Source organism: Neoarius graeffei, chromosome 16, assembly GCF_027579695.1.
Source record: "Neoarius graeffei isolate fNeoGra1 chromosome 16, fNeoGra1.pri, whole genome shotgun sequence".
Lineage (NCBI taxonomy): Eukaryota > Metazoa > Chordata > Actinopteri > Siluriformes > Ariidae > Neoarius > Neoarius graeffei.
Genome location: NC_083584.1, coordinates 42545828 through 42570807, shown reverse-complemented (window position 1 = coordinate 42570807; position 24980 = coordinate 42545828). Strand labels below are relative to the sequence as shown.

General features: G+C 39.9%; 1 protein-coding gene across 2 annotated transcripts in view; it reads left to right on the top strand.

Moving 5' to 3' along the window:
• angpt1 (angiopoietin 1) overlaps positions 1–24980 on the top strand; it is a 99228-nt gene that overhangs the window by 23985 nt on the left and 50263 nt on the right. The window contains exons 2-5 of one of the 2 annotated variants that reach the window (XM_060942985.1): positions 12301–12456; positions 12890–12999; positions 14109–14341; positions 24470–24597. In XM_060942985.1, coding sequence (XP_060798968.1) covers positions 12301–12456; positions 12890–12999; positions 14109–14341; positions 24470–24597 — 627 coding nt within the window. Of the gene's footprint in view, positions 1–12300; positions 12457–12877; positions 13000–14108; positions 14342–24469; positions 24598–24980 lie in introns of both variants that reach the window. The other variant, XM_060942984.1, reaches the window with a different exon arrangement.

The window sequence follows — 24980 nt, the reverse complement described above, 5'->3', positions numbered from 1 at the left end:
GTCATGAAATTTCAAATGAGCCAATATTTGGCATAAAATTTCAAAAGGTCTCACTTTCAACATTTGATATGTTGTCTATCTTCTATTTTGAATACAATATCAGTTTTTGAGATTTGTAAATTATTGCATTCTGTTTTTATTTAAAATTTGTACTTTGTCCCAGCTTTTTTGGAATCGGGGTTGTATATCAGATGGACCACTCAAAGCCAGCCAGTATTATTTAAATATGTTATATATATATATATATATATATATATATATATGTTTTTGCTTTTTTCTCACAGTTCCCAAGGAGACTAGGAACATCTGGCCATTGCATTTTTGCAAACCACAGGCCACACAGAATTGACAAGCAGTCAGGCAGTCACAGAAGTGTTTAAACTTTATTTGGTCTGGAATGCTAACTAGGTCAGATATTGGCATTAATGCTTACCTGAGCTTGTCACGCATGCAAATGAGAGGTCTTTCAATTGTAAACACTGTTGTACCTTTTTTTCCCCAGCCTTTTTTCAAGGTTTGCTTTTAGTTCCCTAGCCCAGGGCTGTTGAATTACATTTATTGTTTTACTTTTGATTTTCAAAGTAAACAGACCTGGGCTCTGAATTAAGAGTTTTTTTCCTGCATCTTTACCATTGTCAAAATATTGCATGATAGAATCACGGACAAGCTAAAACTGCATCGTGACACATCTGTTCAAATGTTTGGAGTTGTATGAGATGGTTGGGTTGGTTTTTGTTTTGCATATAGAAATTACCCTGTTGGAAGAAAGCTGGAAAATATCATAGAATTAAATCAACTTGGTGGTGTCATTAACTTTTCACTTGCTGTATCTGGCAGTTGGTTTGAGGATTCTGTGGTTAGGCTGAGCTCTTGAATCACAGTTGTATGCCACCAATGAGTTCAGGCAATTGCAATCACCCACCAGAAACCACATGCTGAACCATTTAGTAGCACATGAAGATACATACATGGTCCAGTATGCATGTTTGTGTCTTCCCTAATCTTTTGTTTTGCTGACGTTTAACAAAAAAGAAATGTATTAAGATTGGCACACAATGTGTGTATGGTCAAATGAGAGACTAATGTGTGTGTGAGAGAGCTTAGTGAGCCACTTAGAGTTTGCGGGAATGCCTGGGAGCTGGCCCGTGGGATCCAGGTCGTAAAGGTTAACTTCAGGCCCAGTTTAAGTGTTACTCCACTAATCCTCATCTCCAGAATGTCAGTCACAGGCTCTGAGTGAGTTTTATAAGCCCTCACAAAACAGTCTTCTAAGATCTCACAAAACAAGAGCTGACTAAAACCCCGCCTGCCCAGCATGAACACCCAGCGTGAGTTATCTACAACCTGGCCCATGAGTACACTTGCATGATAAATGTGTTTTAAAGGCTGACATAAGTATACCTGTTAATCTAAATCTTGTTCAAGATAATGGTTATTTTCACATTTTAGCTTAATCACAGGAATGTTATATATTTTAACACAATGTCGTAATTCTTAACAGCCATTAGCATGCTTTCAAAGGATCGTGCTGTGTGAGAGAGGCCACCGTCCCACCATCCCGTCTCAGAGCGCAATGGGTGAGATAAGACAGGACATGACATGGAGCTCTCCCTGGATGTACTCAGCTTGCCTGGCTAGCATTATGCTCCAGCTGTAGAGATATATATGCTTTAAAGTTATACTTTCCCCATCCTAATAATAAACCCTTTTTAAGATGATCGTCTCAGTATGTATTGATGTCTCATTAACTGTATGTAAACCATCATGCAAAAGCCCTGACCTTACAGAACATTGTACAGAACATGATTTTTTTTTTTAACGAGGAACTCACCCTGTCTGCATTAAACTTTTGCTGTATCTGCTTTATCTCAGCTATAACAGTCACATGCTTAATCTTTACATTAACATTTACTGTTAATGCATGTACTGTAACTGCATAATGTTTCACCTTTTACTAAAGAATCTAAGATTTATCTTCATGTCTGCAGCCATAAAACAGGCAGTTTCTACTCCCGGTTGTCCTAATGTTAAGAGCTGTCTCAACGCATCGGACGGCAGCTCAAACAGATTGCTTTACTATTAATAGTGAGGCAAAATGCTACTCCTGGTGCTCATAAACTCTTACAGTTGTCAGAGACGCCAGAGACAGAATTTGTCACGGCTGTATTCCCACTGATCAGAGTAGGACAACGTATCTAAATAGAATTAAGCTAAATGGAAACAGCAGAGCTATTTTAGAATCAAAGCTATGCATGATCATGATGTAATCTACAAATGGTCAATGTTTCATGTAATCTAGGTTCCCCCTAACTCCTACTCCACAAAGGATGCCCCTTTCACCTTCCCAAGTTTGTACATGTTGCAAATAAACACAATCAATTTTCAAGTCATGTACTAAACCCTTGTGGTTTAAAGTGTTCCTGGTGATATTGATCTAGACAGAGGTGCCCTGCGGTCAGATCTTAAAGCGCTGATAGGGCTGACCTTGACTCATTTGGCATGAACCCCAGTTGGTGGGCAGCAGAGAGATGTAAGCCAAGCCTCCCAGGTGCAGTTTAACCGTGTCTGACAGGGTCCTCTGCTTCAGATATACTTAATTATGCCAAATTCCTGCAGCTGTGAGAAGAAACCGAATGTTGCGTGATGTGGTCAGAGGGTGCTCCCCTTTTTGTTGATTTTGGAGGTGGAGTTTTCCACATTGGTTAAAGGCTTGCTTAAGGTTTTTAGATTTTTCTTCTCAGCACTACAGTTTAATAGATATTACCAACATTTTTACACACTATTAAATGTAATCGTTTTTGTACATCTGCCACTGTAAGCATTTTAAATTGTTCAGTGGCCAGTTATTATGAAAATATGAGTTAATGTTGTGTCTCTTGCACCACCACATCTATTGTCTCTGGATGCTCGGTCTTGTTTGTGGTTGAAAGTGGAAAATGATCGGATACCCACATTGGTCCATTTTATTGCTTCCTCCGTTGTGTTTTTATTTGAAGAGTATGTTTGTCTAATCTTGTTTCTCCTTGGTACTTTCCATTAGGGACACCCACCATTTTGAGCCATGACTCAGCCACATTTCCCTGGAGAAGCCCAGAAAAGGATGTCTGAGCTAATGTTTCAGCAAATGAGTGTTAGCAATAACACACGCTCAAGGTGACATGTAGTACTCACAGCTTTGTCTAACATTCTGTTTAACAAGAAACATATCTTGCTGTAAGCTTGTAAACTATATGACCATGTGTTAAACAGAATGACAAAACTTTCTAATCTGCAGAAACACACTTTGATGGAGGACACATTTCAGTACCCATTAAAGATGAAATTAATACAATCTCTTACTTTAATTCATATGCCTTGGTGAAATGCTGATCTTATTCTATCTTTGTCTCAGTTAATACCCATGACACCCTTCTGGTGCATACAACCGAGAGCAGCATTTTCTACATCCTCATCTGCATATCTTTTTGGGTATCTAAAGGATTAAAAGTCATATTCAGTAAGAGTGCATGTTCCTGCCAGCAGATTTCCATGTTTAATTATAAAATGTTTCACAATTTCGGCGGCACGGTGGTGTAGTGGTTAGCGCTGTCGCCTCACAGCAAGAAGGTCCAGGTTCGAGCCCCGTGGCCGGCGAGGGCCTTTCTGTGCGGAGTTTGCATGTTCTCCCCGTGTCCGCGTGGGTTTCCTCCGGGTGCTCCGGTTTCCCCCACAGTCCAAAGACATGCAGGTTAGGTTAACTGGTGACTCTAAATTGACCGTAGGTGTGAATGTGAGTGTGAATGGTTGTCTGTGTCTATGTGTCAGCCCTGTGATGACCTGGCGACTTGTCCAGGGTGTACCCCGCCTTTCGCCCGTAGTCAGCTGGGATAGGCTCCAGCTTGCCTGCAACCCTGTAGAACAGGATAAAGCGGCTAGAGATAATGAGATGAGATGAGATGTTTCACAATTTCATCACGACGTTTCCCTGCGACCATGGAGATTTCATACAAATGCAGGTCATTTTGAACAAGCTCAGTTAACATCTTTTCAAAACATTCTGTCATTGTCACAGTTTTTGGTACAGTATAGTTTGTTTAGTCACATGGTATAGTGCTCCTAATGTTCGCATCGGTGTCATATCGTGCAGAAAAGTTTTAATTTCTTATCAAATACCATATTATATTACTTTTTTAAAGTGCCTTTTAGTGCATATCACAAAGTTACTTCAACTCAACTATTTTCTCCAACTTAAATGCACAGCTGCCTTTTTTAAAATAATTTGTTCTCTTTTGCCATGTGACTTATTTTTCACATCAATGTTTATTCACTTGCTAAATGTGTTGAGTAGTAGATGGACAAATTTTCATATGTTTCATAATAGAAAATAAATAATTAAAAATGTTCCATGAGCTCACCCTCTTCTGCCATTTTTATGCCCCAGTAATGCCCTGCACATGTTTAATTCTTGGCTAAGACTAAGCCCTATTTCCTTCACAGTGAGAAAAGCATTTCAGAATGCACTATGAAACAATCTTTCAAAGACAGTACATTATGCAGAAATTGTTGACACTTGTGCAAATAAGAGTATCACAAAAGGGGCAGCACGGTGGTGTAGTGGTTAGCACTGCTGCCTCACAGCAAGAAGGTTCTGAGTTTGACCCCAACAGCCAACGGGGGCCTTTCTGTGTGGAGTTTGCATGTTCTCCCTGTGTCTGCATGGGTTTCCTCCTGGTGCTCTGGTTTCCCCCACAGTCCAAAGACATGCACGTTAGGCTAATTGGTGGCTCTAAATTAATTGTAGGTGTGAATGTGAATGGTTGTTTGTCTCTGTGTGTCAGCCCTGTGATGTCCTGGTGACTTGTCCATGGTGTACCCTGCCTCTTGCCATAGTCAGCTGGGATAGGCTCCAGCTTGCCTGCGACCCTGTACAGGATAAGTGGCTACAGATAATGGATGGATGGAGTATCACAAATTAATAATAAACATACAGTGGTGCTTGAAAGTTTGTGAACCCTTTAGAATTTTCTATATTTCTGAATAAATACGACCTAAAACATCATCAGATTTTCACACAAGTCCTAAAAGTAGATAAAGAGAACCCAGTTAAACAAATAAGGCAAAAATATTACAGTTGGTCATTTATTTATTGAGGAAAATGATCCAATATTACATATCTGTGAGTGGCAAAAGTATGTGAACCTTTGCTTTCAGTATCTGGTGTGACCCCCTTGTGCAGCAATAACTGCAGCTAAACGTTTCCAGTAACTGTTGATCAGTCCTGCACACCGGCTTGGAGGAATTTTAGCCCATTCCTCTGTACAGAACAGCTTCAACTCTGGGATGTTGGTGGGTTTCCTCACATGAACTGCTCACTTCAGGTCCTTCCACAACATTTCAATTGGATTAAGGTCAGGACTTTGACTTGGCCATTCCAGAACATTAACTTTATTCTTCTTTAACCATTCCTTGGTAGAACGATTTGTGTGCTTAGGGTCGTTGTCATGCTGCATGACCCACCTTCTCTTGAGATTCAGTTCATGGACAGATGCCCTGACATTTTCCTTTAGAATTCGCTGGTATAATTCAGAATTCATTGTTCCATCAATGATGGCAAGCCGTCCTGGCCCAGATGCAGCAAAACAGGCCCAAACCATGATACTACCACCACCATGTTTCACAGATGGGATAAGGTTCTTATGCTGGAATGCAGTGTTTTCCTTTCTCCAAACATAACGCTTCTCATTTAAACCAAAAAGTCCTATTTTGGTCTCATCCATCCACAAAGCATTTTTCCAACAGCCTTCTGGCTTGTCCACATGATCTTTAGCAAACTGCAAACAAGCAGCAATGTTCTTTTTGGAGAGCAGTAGCTTTCTCCTTGCAACACTGCCATGCATACTATTGTTGTTCAGTGTTCTCCTGATGGTGGACTCATGAACATTAACATTAGCCAATGTGAGAGAGGCCTTCAGTTGCTTAGAAGTTACCCTGGGATCCTTTGGGACCTCGCTGACTAATACACGCCTTGCTCTTGGAGTGATCTTTGTTGGTCGACCACTCCTGGGGAGGGTAATAATGGTCTTGAATTTCCTCCATTTGTGCACAGTCTGTCTGACTGTGGATTGGTGGAGTCCAAACTCTTTAGAGATGGTTTTGTAACCTTTTCCAGCCTGATGAGCATCAACAACACTTTTTCAGAGGTCCTCAGAAATCTCCTTTGTTTGTGCCATGATACACTTCCACAAACATGTGTTGTGAAGATCAGACTTTGATAGATCCCTGTTCTTTAAATAAAACAGGGTGCCCACTCACACCTGATTGTCATCCCATTGATTGAAAACACCTGACTCTAATTTCACCTTCAAATTAACTGCTAATCCTAGATGTTCACATACTTTTGCCACTCACAGATATGTAATTTTAGATCATTTTCCTCAATAAATAAATGACCAAATATAATATTTTTGTCTCATTTGTTTAACTGGGTTCTCTTTATCTACTTTTAGGACTTGTGTGAAAATCTGATGATGTTTTAGGTCATATTTATTCAGAAATATAGAAAATTCTACAACCCCGATTCCAAAAAAGTTGGGACAAAGTACAAATTGTAAATAAAAACGGAATGCAATGATGTGGAAGTTTCAAAATTCCATATTTTATTCAGAATAGAACATAGATGACATATCAAATGTTTAAACTGAGAAAATTTATCATTTAAAGAGAAAAATTAGGTGATTTTAAATTTCATGACAACAATACATCTCAAAAAAGTTGGGACAAGGCCGTGTTTACCACTGTGAGACATCCCCTTTTCTCTTTACAACAGTCTGTAAACGTCTGGGGACTGAGGAGACAAGTTGCTCAAGTTTAGGGATAGGAATGTTAACCCATTCTTGTCTAATGTAGGATTCTAGTTGCTCAACTGTCTTAGGTCTTTTTTGTCGTATCTTCCGTTTTATGATACAGCAAATGTTTTCTATGGGTGAAAGATCTGGACTGCAGGCTGGCCAGTTCAGTACCCGGACCCTTCTTCTATGCAGCCATGATGCTGTAATTGATGCAGTATGTGGTTTGGCATTGACATGTTGGAAAATGCAAGGTCTTCCCTGAAAGAGACGTCGTCTGGATGGGAGCATATGTTGCTCTAGAACCTGGATATACCTTTCAGCATTGAGGGTGTCTTTCCAGATGTGTAAGCTGCCCATGCCACACGCACTAATGCAGCCCCATACCATCAGAGATGCAGGCTTCTGAACTGAGCGCTGATAACAACTTGGGTTGTCCTTCTCCTCTTTAGTCCGAATAACACAGCGTCCCTGATTTCCATAAAGAACTTCAAATTTTGATTCGTCTGACCACAGAACAGTTTTCCACTTTGCCACAGTCCATTTTAAATGAGCCTTGGCCCAGAGAAGATGTCTGCGCTTCTGGATCGTGTTTAGATATGGCTTCTTCTTTGAACTATAGAGTTTTAGCTGGCAACGGCGGATGGCACAGTGAATTGTGTTCACAGATAATGTTCTCTGGAAATATTCCTGAGCCCATTTTGTGATTTCCAATACAGAAGCATGCCTGTATGTGATGCAGTGCCGTCTAAGGGCCCGAAGATCACGGGCACCCAGTATGGTTTTCCGTCCTTGACCCTTAGGCACAGAGATTCTTCCAGATTCTCTGAATCTTTTGATGATATTATGCACTGTAGATGATGATATGTTCAAACTCTTTGCAATTTTACACTGTCGAACTCCTTTCTGATATTGCTCCACTATTTGTCGGCGCAGAATTAGGGGGATTGGTGATCCTCTTCCCATCTTTACTTCTGAGAGCCGCTGCCACTCCAAGATGCTCTTTTTATACCCAGTCATGTTAATGACCTATTGCCAATTGACCTAATGAATTGCAATTTGGTCCTCCAGCTGTTCCTTTTTTGTACCTTTAACTTTTCCAGCCTCTTATTGCCCCTGTCCCAACTTTTTTGAGATGTGTTGCTGCCATGAAATTTCAAATGAGCCAATATTTGGCATGAAATTTCAAAATGTCTCACTTTCGACATTTGGTATGTTGTCTATGTTCTATTGTGAATACAATATCAGTTTTTGAGATGTGTAAATTATTGCATTCCGTTTTTATGTACAATTTGTCCCAACTTTTTTGGAATCAGGGTTGTAAAAGGTTCACAAACTTTCAAGCACCACTGTATACAATATGTCTGTTAGCAAATAATTGTTTGCCTCATAAGCTTATCCATCTAATATTAGCAAGCTAGCATTGTCAAAAAAGCAGCCATTTTGAAAACATTTAGACATATTTGTTATGTCAGTACAGTGGTACAGCAAGTAGCATTGCACATTTTTCAGTTCCCAGGTCTTTGTTTTGATCCTGAGCCGTGTGGAGTTTCTCCTCATGTCCAGTTTCCTTCCACCTCCTAAACACATGCCAGTAAGTGGATTGGCTATGCTAACTTGACCCTCGATGTGAATGTGTTCATGCATAGTGTCCTGAAATGGGCTAGTATCATGTTCAGCGTGTGTCCCTGCCTCGCGTCCAGTATTCTCATGATAATCTCCTGATACATCATGACCCTGAGCAGGGTAAAGTAGTTACTGAAGATGAATGAATGAATAAATTAATGAACATACTTGCAATTTAGTAACAAATTGGCTCACTATTGGTAGTCATAATTTACTATTACTAAAGGTCAACACGTTTCGTACTTATGCTTAGCCCACTTGGTAAAATCCAGTTCGTTGGTTGTCATTTTTCCATTCAGAGTAATTTCAGAATAAAAAATCTCAAGAAAAATTGTGTCTATCCATTGGTCCATTTAAAAAACACACCAATTATTTTTCAACACTTCAGTTTGGAATGACCCTACAAATGGCTGCCATGAGCATTCTCCCTTTATTCCCCAGTGTAGGGTTCAAATATTTCATCTGGACCACACTGAAGAGCTCACACATAGTTCCCTGCTTTGCCAAGACCTACATATGTTCAATTGCCTTACTAATCCACTTGTCTGATTTTCTTATCTTTTTTGTTACAGTTTCGACATCTATGTACTGCCTTTTCCTGTGTATGTGTAGATTAATAATTTGTTGCACACCATGTTCTTTGCACTATTATGTTATACCAGCAAGATGGAGACCATGAACAACCTCCAGTAAAGACAAAGTTATCAAGTTATCAAAGTCATATAGATTATAGGACAAAGACAAACTCAGAGTTAGTTCCAAGCTAATGTAAGCATATGAGCCACTTAGATGGAGAACGGGTGTGCGGGGGCTAATCCACAGAAGTAGTCTTTGTGTTCGTAAACCTTGTTCTGGCCTTGTCATCTCTCAAGCCAGAAGATTAGGATGAAAGAGAGCTTTAAAGATAAGCTCTCAAGTTCTCCTCTATCATAACATCTTCATCTCTTCCTTCCTTAACAAATGACTCTACATCTGCTTCCACCTACATCTTCAGCCTTTCAGATATTTACTGTGCTGAGTTTAGTATTAGTGTGAATCATTCTATTCATTGTAGAAAGAAGAAGTCCACTTTACTGGAGATAAAGAGCTTCTTTGAAATGGTGCCTGCTTGGAAGAAACCATGATTAAAGAGTGTAGTTGGAAGTGGAAAATTACTGGATGGATATCCACCAATCTAATACCTCTGCTTCTTGGGTTATTTCAGTCATTTTAGGAATGGACACATATTGGAAAGTGAATCAAACATGCTTTGTTTTCAGAGAACATCCATTGTGTCCTGGTGGCCAACATGGCAGCTGCTGAGAGTTACCTCTATGTCCTTGGACTTAGTTGGTGTCCATTTTCATTTTATTGGTCACTTAAAGTTTGTAAAACACACTTGTCCAGGTGTAAACATGGCTTGAGACTATAGTTGGTTTTGTGGGAGTGTTTTATTCCAGGCTTTCTGATGCTAAGTTGCCTTTCTATCTCCTGTTATATTTTTCATTTGATATGTCTACCGTGTTAATAACATCTGAACCTGTCCATTTCTGCACTAAGTCACATTTGGGAGTTACACTTGATCCAGTAGAGCAATTAGTCCTAAATGTTAATTACTGATTTGCAATCAGATTAGTTGTGCACATGGTTAGTAGGTGTGTTTCAGGTGATTTACAAAGAATAAATGCATGCACACCATCATGTGCAAAATAGGATTCAAATTACATTTCTATGTGCATTAATTGGTCTCAGTAACTCATTATACAAAGTTTCAGTCTCAAAGAGATTCACAGAAGGATAAACTGAACTGAAATTCAAGTATTAAATGTGATGAGATGCACTGAGAAACTTCAGGTGTGAATGTAAACTCAATGCATTTAGATATACAGTGCTGTGCAAAAGTCTTAGGCACATGTAAAGAAATGCTGTCAACCAAAAATGGCTTAAAATACTGAAATGAAAAGTTTCAACATTAAAAAAAATACTATAAACAGCAGTAAGCCATAATAAATGAAACAAAGTCAATATTTGGTGTGAGACGACCCTTTGCTTTAAAAAAAAAAACAGTAGCCTCAGGTACAGTGAGTGCAGTTTGATAAGGAAATGAGCTGTAGGTTTTACTGAGCATCTTACAGAACCAGCCACAGTTCTTCTGGACACTTGGACTGTCACACTTGTTTCTTCATTTTCCACCAAAACTCAGTAGCCTTCATTATGTTTTCTTTTTTAATCTGAAAAGTGGTCTCTTATGTAATATGCTGCTCAGATACAAACTTTTTTTTCTGTAACATTTAATTTTGTGCTGGAAAACGAACGTTTGGACTCTAAAATGCTTTTGTACTGACTCAATAATGTAGAAGTAAAAAAATAGAAATCTATAACAAAGTTTGTTTGAAAAAAAGGGTACCTAAGACTTTTTTGCACAGTACTGTATGTTAATTAGGTATCGTGAATGGAAAGTCTCTATTTCAATTCTAATACCATTAAATGTGCTAATGTGCTGTGAATATTGCAACATGAGACACATTCACCACAATAATAATAAATAAACATTTTGATAAACCGTCTTATTGTGTGTAAGGGACAACTTTGGTAAATGTTCTCATTATTAAGTGAATTATAATTTTGCCTTCAGATGGTTTCTGCTAATTTAGTACCTGCCCTTTGGTTGTACTAATTTGTGCATGCAATTACAAATCATATTTATCTATTTGCAGGGGCAGGTCGCTGTATTTTGCCACAAATTACATATTCATTAAGGAAAGCATGCAAAAGGAAAAGTTGTGTTATTTTGCTAAATGAATAGAAGTACTTTGTTTCCTCATCCAACCCATTGGTAATTCAGAGCCTTAATTTGATCATTTAGGAAAGGAAATTCATTTTATTCATGTTGCAGCGCCCTAACCCAATCAGATCTACCAAATCGCAACAGAAAAATTTATTATTAAAACCTGTTGTTAAAACAAAGTATGGTGAAGCAGCTTTTAGCTACTATGCAGTGCAGCTATGGAACCAACTGCCAGAGGACATTAAAAATGCTCCTGCTGTTGGCAGCTTCAAATCTAGGTTAAAGACCAAGCTGTTTTCAGATGCTTTCTGTTAAATAATTAATATTGTCTTCTTTACATGTTTAATAATCTGTACTTTTACAGTCTCTGCATGTTTCAAATTTTACTTAACTTTTATTCTATTTTATTCTGCTGGTTTTTTTTCCTTTTTCCCCCTATTTGAACTTCTACTTCATTTTATTATTTTATTTCTACTATTGTTTAATTCTTATTATATTTCTTATGTAATTTTATTCTCTATTGTTTACTGTTTTGCTTTTACTTCTGTAAAGCACATTGAACTGCCACTGTGTATGAAAATTTTTATGTGCTATATAAATAAACTTGCCTTGCCTTGCCTTTAATGTTTTAGCCATTTTTGTTTTGTTTTTTCGAGTGATAAAGCAGTACCTTGCAAAAACAAGCGCGAAACCACAATTGGCGGTGGCACAGTGGTGTAGTGGTTAACACTGTTGCCTCACAGCCAGCATGTTCTGGGTTTGAGCCCAGTGGCTAATGGGGGCCTTTCTGTGTGGAGTTTGCATGTTCTCCCTGTGCCTGCGTGGGTTTCCTCCGGGTGCTCCGGTTTCCCCCACAGTCCAAAGGCATGCAGGTTAGGTTAATTGGTTGCTCTAAATTAACCGTAGGTGTGAATGTGAGTGTTTCAGCCCTGTGATGACCTGGAGACTTGTCCAGGGTGTACCCCGCCTCTCACCCATAGTCAGCTGGGATAGGCTGTAGAACAGGATAAGCGGCTACAGATAATGGATGGATGAATTTTTTTTTTTACATTTTGGTTCATTAGCAATATTTCATTACCACAGATTGAGACCTACATCAAAGAGAGCATGAAAGCAGAGATGGCACAGTTACAGCAAAGCGCCGTCCACAATCGCACAGCAGCCATGCTGGAAATGGGAACCAATCTGCTCTCTCAGACAGCTGAACAGACCCGCAAGCTGACTGATGTCGAGACTCAGGTATCTCCCCCTATGAAGCTTCCCACACAACACTTACCAAGCTATTCTTCTTATTACTATCTCTGCAGGATCACCAATAAAAAGCCAAGCATAATACACAAATCATATGATATGTCGGTTCTCCCTAGAGCCATGGTTTGTACTTGAGTTCCCATCACTATTGATGTTTCCTGAGAATCTGAATGAGACACACAGGAATATGGTCATGACTTGATTCTGCTGTTTTTGTGAAACAAAGAGTTTCCTTGAGGGAACCAATGTTCTTAAACACTACCGCACAGCCAAGGAACAACAGTAGCTCATTTTTTCCTGTTTATGACCTCTCTATAGGGGTTGCTTGTTTAATGCTGGCCTACTTTGTGGTTATGTGTGCTATATCATTATTGTCTGGCTGTACTGCTTCACTGTGACTTGAAATTAGGTTTTGAATCAGACATCCAGGCTGGAGATTCAGCTGCTGGAGAACTCATTGTCAACAAACAAGCTGGAGAAGCAGCTCATGGTGCAGACCAATGAGATCAGTAAACTCCACGATAAAAATGGGTAAGAATAAGTGCAAATCACAAACTCATTCAAGAACGTGTGCAGTTTTAAACAGTGTAGAAACAAGTGGAGTGGCTTTATGGTATACCCTAATGTCTATTTTTTGTGCGTTCAACGATCAGTTGTTGAAAATTTGTTCAATTCTGATTTGAACTGATGTTTTTGTACATTTCTGACCCACACTGGGAAATGATGCCCTGGAATCTTTAAATCTGATTCCTAGTAATAAGGAGAAAAAACAAACAGATGCAAGTTTCACATCCAAAAAACACAAATTGCAAAATACAACATTCAATTCTCAACAACTTAATCGAATCTCGGACAGTTACTTGGTCTCATACTGTGCAATTCAGTGCAACCGGCCAAGGGATGAAAGTCTTCTCCTGCCTTTAAAAATACTTTTGAAGACATATTTTCATACATGGACTGTTGCGCATTTAATTAATTTGATGTACGTATATGCTGTTTGGATAGTATGATACACTGTAGTTTGTAAATTGGTCTGATGGGACTTGTCCCTCATCGTAAGTACATAAGCCTGATTCGCAATTCTATCAGCAGAGCTACCCAGCTGTATTTGTAAAATAAAACAAAATGACTGTAAGAATTTCTTCATCACAATCGCAAAGAAAATAGTTAGCTGCATCTGTGTTTTTTATTTGTTCTCCATGTTGATGTTATGGTATTAATATTGTTCGGGAAGTCATCATGTAGAATCTGATGTCCAAGTGTTATTTTCTGTTCAACATACACATGGTAATGCACATCATACACCCAAGATGAGCAATAAAACCTTAAGACAACCGGATCCTGCCTGGTCTTTGACTAATCCCCAAATGTATATGATGAAATTTGGATTGTTTTGGTCATGGATACTGAAGAACTTCGTATAAATATTTATACACCTATTATAGCCATGCTAAATCAATTTAATCTTCTATGGTGTGTGAATTATAAGCTCGAATAATCGCAACAGAGTGTGGACAGCTTTGCACAGCTGCGCTCTGTCCTAAAATGCTTTCCTACTCTTTCCCTCCTGTCTCCCTGGACCTGTTTTGGTGTCTCTCCTTTTCTACTGTCTTTCTCCTCACTGTCTCTCTGTCTCTCAGATTTCTGGAGCTGAAGATGCAGGAAATGGAGGCGAGGCACAGGCAGGAGCTGGAAGTACTGAGGGAAGAGAAGAGCAATCTGCAGGCACTTGTGGTCAGGCAGAGTGGTGTGATTCTTGAGCTGGAGACCCAGCTGGGCAAAGCTTCGGGCAACAGCACAGTGCTGCAGAAGCAACAGCAGGACCTGATGAACACCGTGCACAGCCTTCTCAACCTCTGCTCCAAGGATGGAGGTACGGAAATACCGCACAGATCAGCTCTGAGTTACTGATTTCCCAAAATGTTATGGTGAAATGTAACAATGGACAGAAATATTGTGCATTCTGAATTTGGGCTTTGTTTTAGCTCTGGTTTGGAGTTTGGTATAAGAGTAATGTAGCCTTCTATCTGCTTATTATAGCTTAAAAATGAAGAGATGTGAACACTATATTTACACTAAAGACTAGTTTCTTTATAAACAATGGAATATTGTCTGCCAGTTGTCATTGTTGTGTGCCATTGGCCAACATAGTGCTTACAAAGGTTGTTGAGTGCAAAAGAGCAACAATTACATTTCCCATACCCCATTTTCTTGAGTTTCACGTCAGTCAAGTACTTGGTGCTACAGAAAAGCATTTACTCTGTTGTTGGGAATTCAGATCATGACAATGCCACAGCCATCATGCCTGGAAGTCCAGACGAGTAAAACTAGCCATGTTGTGGGAGGGAGGAACGGCTTACCCTCTACCATGTCAATCCCAGTGACACTAGCCAATCATGAAGTGATGTATGTAGAAGAGGATAGATAGCTCTTTTTTCTGAGTGTGTTCAGCTGCACTGTGATGTAACATGAGCAGCAGGTATGAAGATATGATGGCTGGCTTCATGTGTTTCAAAGGAAGTATGTGCTAGTCTTCACCCTCCCTGGGTGGTGTGATATGGCAGGGGAAGCTTGGAGATGGGAACTAGGAAATGACCAAACTGGGAGGAAATTTTAATTAAAAATTACAACAACAACAAAAGAAAAGCATGCAGCGCTGCAATGTCCAAGTTTTAAGATACTGCTAACTGAATACAGACCATATTCATATATGGCACCTGGTTAGCATGTGCCTATTGAATGTGTTAAATTCATACATGCATAGTCCCAGAAGATAAATTAAAATAAAGCACATCCTTCAAAGCAGGTGGTTGTGATCAGACACTGATACTTATTGAGGAGAGGAATATTGCAATAGTGATTATGTTTTCAGTATTATCCAAATACACAGCGAAATCAAGGATTTTACTTAGCCGAGCTGATTGCCAAAACTTTCAACTTAGGATCAGAATTATTCTGCACCTCTACACTGTTGAACAAATAAGCACTGTAACGGTACCCTCAAACAACTGAACAGAAGTTGAAAATCTCTGTACAGTTGTGTATTATTTTGTACTCAAATGAACATAGCATATGAGTAAATTTGATAATGGACCTGCAAGCCTATGGAACGTGAATGTGATGGACAGCTGTAATGCATCCACGACAAATACAGAGCCGTGTCAATGCACCGTCTTTATTTTCAGTGTTTCCTCATTTTGTATTAGCCTCCATCATAGCTGACAGTTTGAAAGTACTGCTACTGAAAAATACACAACATGTACCTTAATTTCTCACATGCCTCCACATCACCCAATCTCTCACTCCCTTTCATACCATGTGAATGAAACACCTTTTCAACATATCAGAATGGCAGACTGAATTAGTGACATTCAAAAGAAATAGAAAAAATTATCTGGCTAAAACAGAAAGTTGTCAGCATTAACTTTTTCAGCAGTTTGTACTACAGTAGCTCTTCTGTGGGATTGGACCATATGGGCTAGCCTTCGTGCCCCATGCGAATCAATGAGCCTTTGACACCCATGACCCTGTTGCCGGTTCACCAGTTGTCCTTCCTTGGACCACTTTTGGTAGATACCAACCCCTGCATACTGGGAACACTCCACAAGATGTGCCATTTTGGAGATGCTCAGACCTAGTCATCTAGCCATCACAATTTGGCCCTTGTCAAAGTCACTCAGATCCTTATGCTTGCCCATTTTTCCTGCTTCCATCACATAAATTTCGAGAGCTGACTGTTCACTTGCTGCCTAATATATCCCACCCCTTGACAGATGCCACTGAGATATATATATATATATCAGTTGCCGGGTCATTGCAGGGCTCACACACACACAAACACACACATTATATATATATATATATATATATATATATATATATATATATATATATATATATATATATATATATATAAAAAACCCCGATTCCAAAAAAGTTGGGACAAAGTACAAATTGTAAATAAAAACGGAATGCAATAATTTACAAATCTCAAACTGATATTGTATTCACAATAGAACATAGACAACATATCAAATGTCGAAAGTGAGACATTTTGAAATTTCATGACAGCAACACATCTCAAAAAAGTTGGGACAGGGGCAATAAGAGGCTGGAAAAGTTAAAGGTACGAAAAAGGAACACCTGGAGGACCAAATTGCAACTCATTAGGTCAATTGGCAATAGGTCATTAACATGACTGGGTATAAAAAGAGCATCTTGGAGTGGCAGCGGCTCTCACAAGTAAAGATGGGAAGAGGATCACCAATCCCCCTAATTCTGCGCCGACAAATAGTGGAGCAATATCAGAAAGGAGTTCGACAGTGTAAAATCGCAAAGAGTTTGAACATATCATCATCTACAGTGCATAATATCATCAAAAGATTCAGAGAATCTGGAAGAATCTCTGTGCTTAAGGGTCAAGGCCGGAAAACCATAACGGGTGCCCGTGATCTTCGGGCCCTTAGACGGCACTGCATCACATACAGGCATGCTTCTGTATTGGAAATCACAAAATGGGCTCAGCAATATTTCCAGAGAACATTATCTGTGAACACAATTCACCGTGACATCCGCCGTTGCCAGCTAAAACTCTATAGTTCAAAGAAGAAGCCGTATCTAAACATGATCCAGAAGCGCAGACGTCTTCTCTGGGCCAAGGCTCATTTAAAATGGACTGTGGCAAAGTGGAAAACTGTTCTGTGGTCAGACGAATCAAAATTTGAAGTTCTTTATGGAAATCAGGGACGCCGTGTCATTCGGACTAAAGAGGAGAAGGACGACCCAAGTTGTTGTCAGCGCTCAGTTCAGAAGCCTGCATCTCTGATGGTATGGGGTTGCATTAGTGCGTGTAGCATGGGCAGCTTACACATCTGGAAAGACACCATCAATGCTGAAAGGTATATCCAGGTTCTAGAGCAACATATGCTCCCATCCAGACAACGTCTCTTTCAGGGAAGACCTTGCATTTTCCAACATGACAATGCCAAACCACATACTGCATCAATTACAGCATCATGGCTGCGTAGAAGAAGGGTCCGGGTACTGAACTGACCAGCCTGCAGTCCAGATCTTTCACCCATAGAAAACATTTTGCGCATCATAAAACGGAAGATATGACAAAAAAGACCTAGGACAGTTGAGCAACTAGAATCCTACATTAGACAAGAATGGGTTAACATTCCTATCCCTAAACTTGAGCAGCTTGTCTCCTCAGTCCCCAGACGTTTACAGACTGTTGTAAAGAGAAAAGGGGATGTCTCACAGTGGTAAACATGGCCTGGTCCCAACTTTTTTGAGATGTGTTGTTGTCATGAAATTTAAAATCACCTAATTTTTCTCTTTAAATGATACATTTTCTCAGTTTAAACATTTGATATGTCATCTATGTTCTATTCTGAATAAAATATGGAATTTTGAAACTTCCACATCATTGCATTCCGTTTTTATTTACAATTTGTACTTTTTCCCAACTTTTTTTGGAATCGGGGTTGTATATGTGTGTGTGTGTGTGTGTGTGTGTGTGTTGGCCCTGCGATGACCCGGCAACTTGTCCGGGGTGTACCCTGCCTCTCGCCCGTGGTTAGCTGGGATGGGCTCTGGCTTGACTGCGACCCTGTAGGACAGGATAAGCGGCTACAGATAATGGATGGATGGTGTGTGTGTGTGTGTGTGTGTGTGTGTGTGTGTCTTTTCTAATCTTCACCTGTCCAGTTTCTAGCCTGTTCCCAGTTTCTAGCCTCAGATTCCTGTTCTTGGCTGACAGGAGTGGAACCCGATGTGGTCTTCTGCTGTTGTAGCCCATCCATCTTAAGGTTCAATACACTGTGCACTGTGAGATGCTTTTCTGCTCACCACGGTTGTGAAAAGTAGTTATTTCAGGTACCGTAGTGTTCCTTTCAGCTTGAATTAGTCTGCCCATTCTCCTCTGACTTCCCCCATTATCAGGCTGTTTTTGCCCACAGAACTGTCACTCACTGGATTCCCCCCCAAAAAAAAAAAAAATTCTGTGTAAACTCTAGAGACCGCTATGTGTTAAAATCCCAGGAGATCATCAGTTTCTGAAATATTTCCACCAGCTGGCACCAACACACACATCATGATTAAAGCCACAGGTACAGGTGTTCGCAATAAAGTGGTGTGTGTGTGTGTGTGTGTGTGTGTGTGTGTGTGTGTGTGTGTGTGTGCCTATACCTGTAACAATTTTAACTGAATTAAATAATTTAGATTCTAATTTTAAATATAAATCTAAATATATCTAATTCAGCTGAAACATGACTTTTATAGGGTTCTTACAGTTGATAGTTCACCAAATTCAGTCTCTTTAGATGCAGTTGTGCAAAATCTTAAGCCTGTACAAATTTCACCTCATGTAGCTGATTATCTCATTGGTTGTGCTTGTAAAGGTCAGCGACAGTGGGGTCAAAGGTGAATTAGATTAAATTTTGAAGCAGTGGCAAAGCATAATATTAAGTGGTGTGCAGGACTCAAGGTAATGCTCCCTCTAGGAAAAGCCTTACTATTCTTTCTACATAATTTGGAACTTAAAACAAAAATGTCAACAAAAATACATAATCCATATTTTTTATTACAAAAAGTACAGAAAACAGACTTCCTTCAAAGACACCAACTCCTTTACTACATGTTTTACTCCAGACAGGATCATGTTGTAATGGATGGAGCTTATCACGCTTCAGCACACTGCCTGTGCTTTAACAGTTGACCGAAATGTCAGACAGGCCCCGTTCCAGTTTCTCCTGAGCCTCCATAATGTCTCCCTCAGTGACTGTTTATACGTCAGTATATATTCACTTATGGCGGTGATTAAATGAAAGCTAATAACCAAAAAAACTGGTTTGCTTCAGAACAGGAGAACAGATATACAGAAACAGTAAAGACACAGCCATTAAATTTTGGATAAAAAGTATTTATTGTCTCGGCTCTCGACTTCGAAAAGAGTGCTACTGATATCCAGTGAAATTCTCCTGAGTTTGGAGGCCTATAGAATTCCTGTTGAAGCCTCAAATTTCCTCAAATTCAACAAATTCCCCTTTTCACATCCACATTGTTCTAAAGCTAGCAATTTCTCCCTGGCTGTCAGAGCTGGTCTTATGGCAACACCATCTTATCCAGTAAACGAGTACTTCTTTTCCCCCCACTGTTACCAAGTCTTGCCCTTTTGACCTTGCTTCTGACCATATCTGTGGTCACAGAAAATTTACCCTGGATGTCTGTGCTGGGACTGGCTAGAGTGTAGAGAAATTTCAGACCTATGGGCACAAGTTCCACTTACTGCTGGGAGGACACTGTGAGCCAAGCTACTTCCTGTTGCTCTTTCTGTCATTAGGACATTGAGCTGACACCCAAGTGACTCTTTTAACCAGACGTCTGCATTTTTGTGATTCCAAATGAGACCACGAAAGTTATGAAAGTGACGGTGGGAACCCGGGACTTCTTGCTGGTTTGTACTATTCAAGTCTTTTTTTTTGTAAACTCAGTCAGATATTGTTTGGTTGACAATACTAACACTACAACATACTAAACCTTGTATATTATCCAAAACTATACTTAATTAGTATACAGTAGTTAGCTGTTAAATATTTCTGTTGTGGTGGAAACATCAGGAATCGTGTCTGTACTGTCCTGAAAAGTAATTGATGTAACTAAATCATTTGAGTTATGCATTTAAAATGGGTAAAAAAAAGAAGATCTGTTGCTGTTTTGTGATTGTGTATTTGCTTTTATGAGGCACTTTGTAGCTTTGAGTGCATTACAGAGGTCACCTTCTTCACCTCGAGTTGAATTAGTCAAACCTTAATGAGTCCAATGGGACAGTCTATGCTTTGGAGGTGAAAGGACAGGTTCCAAGGTTGACACTACCATGGCACCTCTACTGCAATTTAAAACTGGGTCAGGGGTTCTTCAATAGGGAAAGAATACATCTATTTCCTAACCAAGCCAATCGTTAGAAATGCTTGCCATATAATATCACAGTGTGGGGTCTGCATGAATTAGTCTTTGTTTCCAGATTTGAAAATGGCTGACTTTGAAAAAGTCTTGTGTTCTGGGTTAAATAATCGGTGTATTATTGAAGTCAGAGGAGCATAAATTAAAATTTTGGTCATAAAACACACTTGTCATGTCCAGCTGTTGTTAATTTTCCTGTTTTATTTTTAATAGCTTTAACATTTGTTTTCCTCCCTATGGAAGTTTGATCTGTGATTGCCAGATCGTGATGAGCTCATCTACGTAGCACACTTATCACTTCTAAACATATTACGAACTCTGAGAGCTAAATCGTGTTTTAATGGTAACTGAGACCAGTTCTGGGCAGTTGTTACAAATCCCTCACTAATACACATCATTTTCTATGCCGTGTTATCGCACCTAATGAATAGCATCAGTCATCTTTGATTACCATAGCCTCGGTGCTGCAAAGTATTGTTGTTTCAGTCACTGGGTTTAGTTTTCGAGAAATATATTGCACCTAAGCATGGTACTTTTTCATGGATTTTTAAATAAATGTGTCTGAAATGAAACTGTTCAATTTTGGCATACTATTACTGAGATACTTTGAGCCTTATGTAATGTTCTGGTTTGTCAAATGAATTGGCTACAGTTCGTCATTACTTCTGATCTCTTTTTAAGTTTAGTGTCAGTTCAGTGACTGGTATGTTTTCATTGCTCATCTGATATTAATACAGCCTCAAATTCTAAAGCCATGTGAGTGTCTGGGATTTCTGGTTTATATTGACCATAAACAACATTTGCTCTTTCTCACCTGATTTTAGTCTCAGTTTACTTTGGGAATCTTAATTCTTTATAGGAGCGTTTTAGAGGTTAGGAATGTTTGCTTGACTAAAGTCCAGATTTAAAGAAGTAGTTTTGCCTGTTTGTACTTTTCACATAAACTCCCCACTGAACAGAAGTCCCTACTGAATGAGTAAGAATTCATATGTAAATAGAGACTAGTGTTTTAATGTGTATCTTAGTGCCAGGACACAAGCTGTGTAATAGTTCCTGATAGTTAATCGTTTGGGGGTAAGTGTATCTTCATTTTCCTTGGGAATCCCTGTTATGCTAGCATTATTCCATTTTGTGAATCACAGCATATGGTTTAAAAATATCCTCAGTTTTGGAATAATTGTAATGTGTTTATTTGAGGAAAAATCTTTTGGGATGCAGTTGCGGTTGTGAGTACACTTTTGCAATGAGCTGTGTCAATAAGTCTGAATCCAGATGTTACTACAGAGTGAAAAGTTCTTTGACTTCTGGTGGCATGGTGACAGACGCACACATTGGTCAATAACACCTGTCAAAATTGTCTACACAGCGTCTAAACAAGAATGTTAGAACGTTGACCTTGCACATCCCTCATTAGGGATATCACCATTCACTGGACATATACACTATATGGTATAACTATATTCTGGTTTTATAGTGTACCTCCTTAACAATTGTTTTCTCATAACCGTATTATTTGAAATGGTAGCTCTTGCAGTTATAATTATCATCATTGTTGTTGCAATACATTTTCAGTCATCTCATCTCATTATCTGTAGCCGCTTTATCCTGTTCTACAGGGTCGCAGGCAAGCTGGAGCCTATCCCAGCTGACTACGGGCGAAAGGTGGGGTACACCCTGGCCAAGTCGCCAGGTCATCACAGGGCTGACACATAGACACAGACAACCATTCACACTCACATTCACACCTACGGTCAATTTAGAGTCACCAGTTAACCTAACCTGCATGTCTTTGGACTGTGGGGGAAACCGGAGCACCCGGAGGAAACCCACGTGGACACGGGGAGAACATGCAAACTCCGCACAGAAAGGCCCTCGCCGGCCACGGGGCTCGAACCCGGACCTTCTTGCTGTGAGGCGACAGCGCTAACCAGTACACCACCATGCTGCCCATTTTCAGTCGTATTAAAGGATCTCATATCATATCATCTCATTATCTCTAGACGCTTTATCCTTCTACAGGGTCGCAGGCAAGCTGGAGCCTATCCCAGCTGACTACGGGCGAAAGGCGGGGTTCACCCTGGACAAGTCGCCAGGTCATCACAGGGCTGACACATAGACACAGACAACCATTCACACTCACATTCACACCTATGGTCAATTTAGAGTCACCAGTTAACCTAACCTGCATGTCTTTGGACTGTGGGGGAAACCGGAGCACCCAGAGGAAACCCACGCGGACACGGGGAGAACATGCAAACTCTGCACAGAAAGGCCCTTGCCGGCCACGGGGCTCGAACCCGGACCTTCTTGCCGTGAGGCGACAGCGCTAACCACTACACCACCGTGCCGCCCATTTTCAGTCTTATTAAAGGATTATCGAGGTAAAGGATTTATTAACTCGTTTATGCCAGACAGCCAGCCACTATTATACTCACTAGCCATTTAATATCATTTATCATAAGCTATAACATGCTACTCCAATGTGAGTCCAAGTACGACATCTATCCATTCTGATGGACAGACCTTATTCAGCCATAGATAGGACATCCACAGGTACACTGCATGCTCAACAGGCATGATCTCTCCAAACGTTTTTGTCTCAGCTGCTTTGGTTCCTGTCTCGCAATAAATTGCCATTGGACAGGCCTGGCTTCTTGTTGTGCTTGACTCCACAGCATGCAGTTCCACTCTATGAACCTGTCACTGTGGGAGATTCTTGTCACTGACACTCAGTTCTTTCACAGAGAGACAGCTATAATAGTCTCTCTTGAAGGTCCTTCTATCTTCGCTGCCCTCCGCCTCCCACCAGGGATCAAAGCCAGGCCTAAACACCATCCTGCTCTGCGGTGACATCTCTCCTCCCAAAACAGCCCCAACAGTGAAAACAAGGGTGTGAAAGTTGAGCTGGGCTCTTAAGGGGCATAAGAGAGAAGAATTGGGAGGAAATTTCAGAGATATAACTGGGACTTGGTGTGTAAATATAAACCACTTGTTATAACAGGAACTTGAAATTTATAGCTTGTAGTATTTTGTCCGCAGACCTTTGCTTAGTTTCAAAATATTGGCAGGGGTAATTATGTGCAGATGGAAGGAGAGCCAGCTGCAGGCTTTGAGAGGCCTGACCAAGCTGGACGTTTCCTCATTGGGTGCAAGAGATCAGTGCTTTGATTAAAGAGCTTTCACACTGGAAACATGTCACTCACTCACTGGAAGATCGTATCGATAAAACACCAGAGATCTTTCTAGGAGACCTGAGTATGGTGCTTTCTATTCACATTCAATGTTCACATTTTCTTGCTGTGGAAAAATTTCAATCAGAAAAATGATGTTGTATTTTGAATTTTCCATGTCGGTGTGTATTATTTATTCTGTTATCTGTCTGAACTTGGGTGTGCTTTGCTTTAGTGGCTAGAGTGTTAATTTTTTCCATCACCTAAAACGTCTCTCATACAGAATAACTTATACCATCATTGCAGTCCAGTGTCCCAGAGTTGTTGTTTTTTTTCCAGTGCAGGAGGTGTGATTGATTGATTTTGTTCATGTCTAACCAGAAATGTAAAAGGTGTCATATGATTTTGAACACATTCTATCCCTTTCCCATCCCGAGAAGCAATAAATTCAGAGCATTCCCTGCCAATCACAACCATATATGTTTAATCCTTGCTGAATGTCTTTTTCGAAAACGTTCTCTGCTCTTACTCCAAAAAGCATTGCATCATAAAACCTCTGTTTTAATATTCACATGGGTATTACAAACCACACTTGGCATGAACATAATAGAACTCGTGAAGATTATCCTCACCCGCTGCTTTTTGGTATTACATGTGCTGTAGAACGTCAGTTAGTCGATTGTTCATATGGATGAATTGTGTTCTATTGAAATGGAAACCCTTCTGATGACAGATCGTGTGGTGCATCATACGACTCGGTTACCACAGCAAAGGGTGTATGGTCATGTTTCTCAACGTTCAAACTCTAAAAATAATAGACAATTCCATGTAGAGATCAATTAACCAACTCTGGTTTTCATTCACAGTGGTGCCCAACAGCACAAAACAAGCCGACGAGGAGAAGAAATTCCGGGACTGTGCTGATCTCTATGAGGCAGGCTTCCAGAAAAATGGAATATACACCATCAACATTAGTCCACAAGAAACTAAAAAGGTGTAAAAGATTCTCCCTCATTCTGGTTCTCACATTCTCACCATCCAATGCTTATTTTAGTTGATTTTCTTACTCCAAACACATCTGACTGAAATCATCAGTTCATCAACGAGGCTAATGAGAATATTATGGGTGTATTAAAGTCAGATTAGGAAGCCTAATAATAGTCCATTAGAAAAGCTGATGCAAAACATTGGTAGATTGGAAGAAAGCCACTGTGAGCAACACTGACGCAATTGCTGGTTTAGCAAGATAACGCTGAGTGTAGTGTGAGGGTGGAGGGGTCATTTAGTTTGCACTAGGTTTATCAGTTATTTATATCAATGGCTCCAAATCCAGTACTCAAAGACCTTGAGTCAGTCCAAGATTTGCTCCTTGTTTAA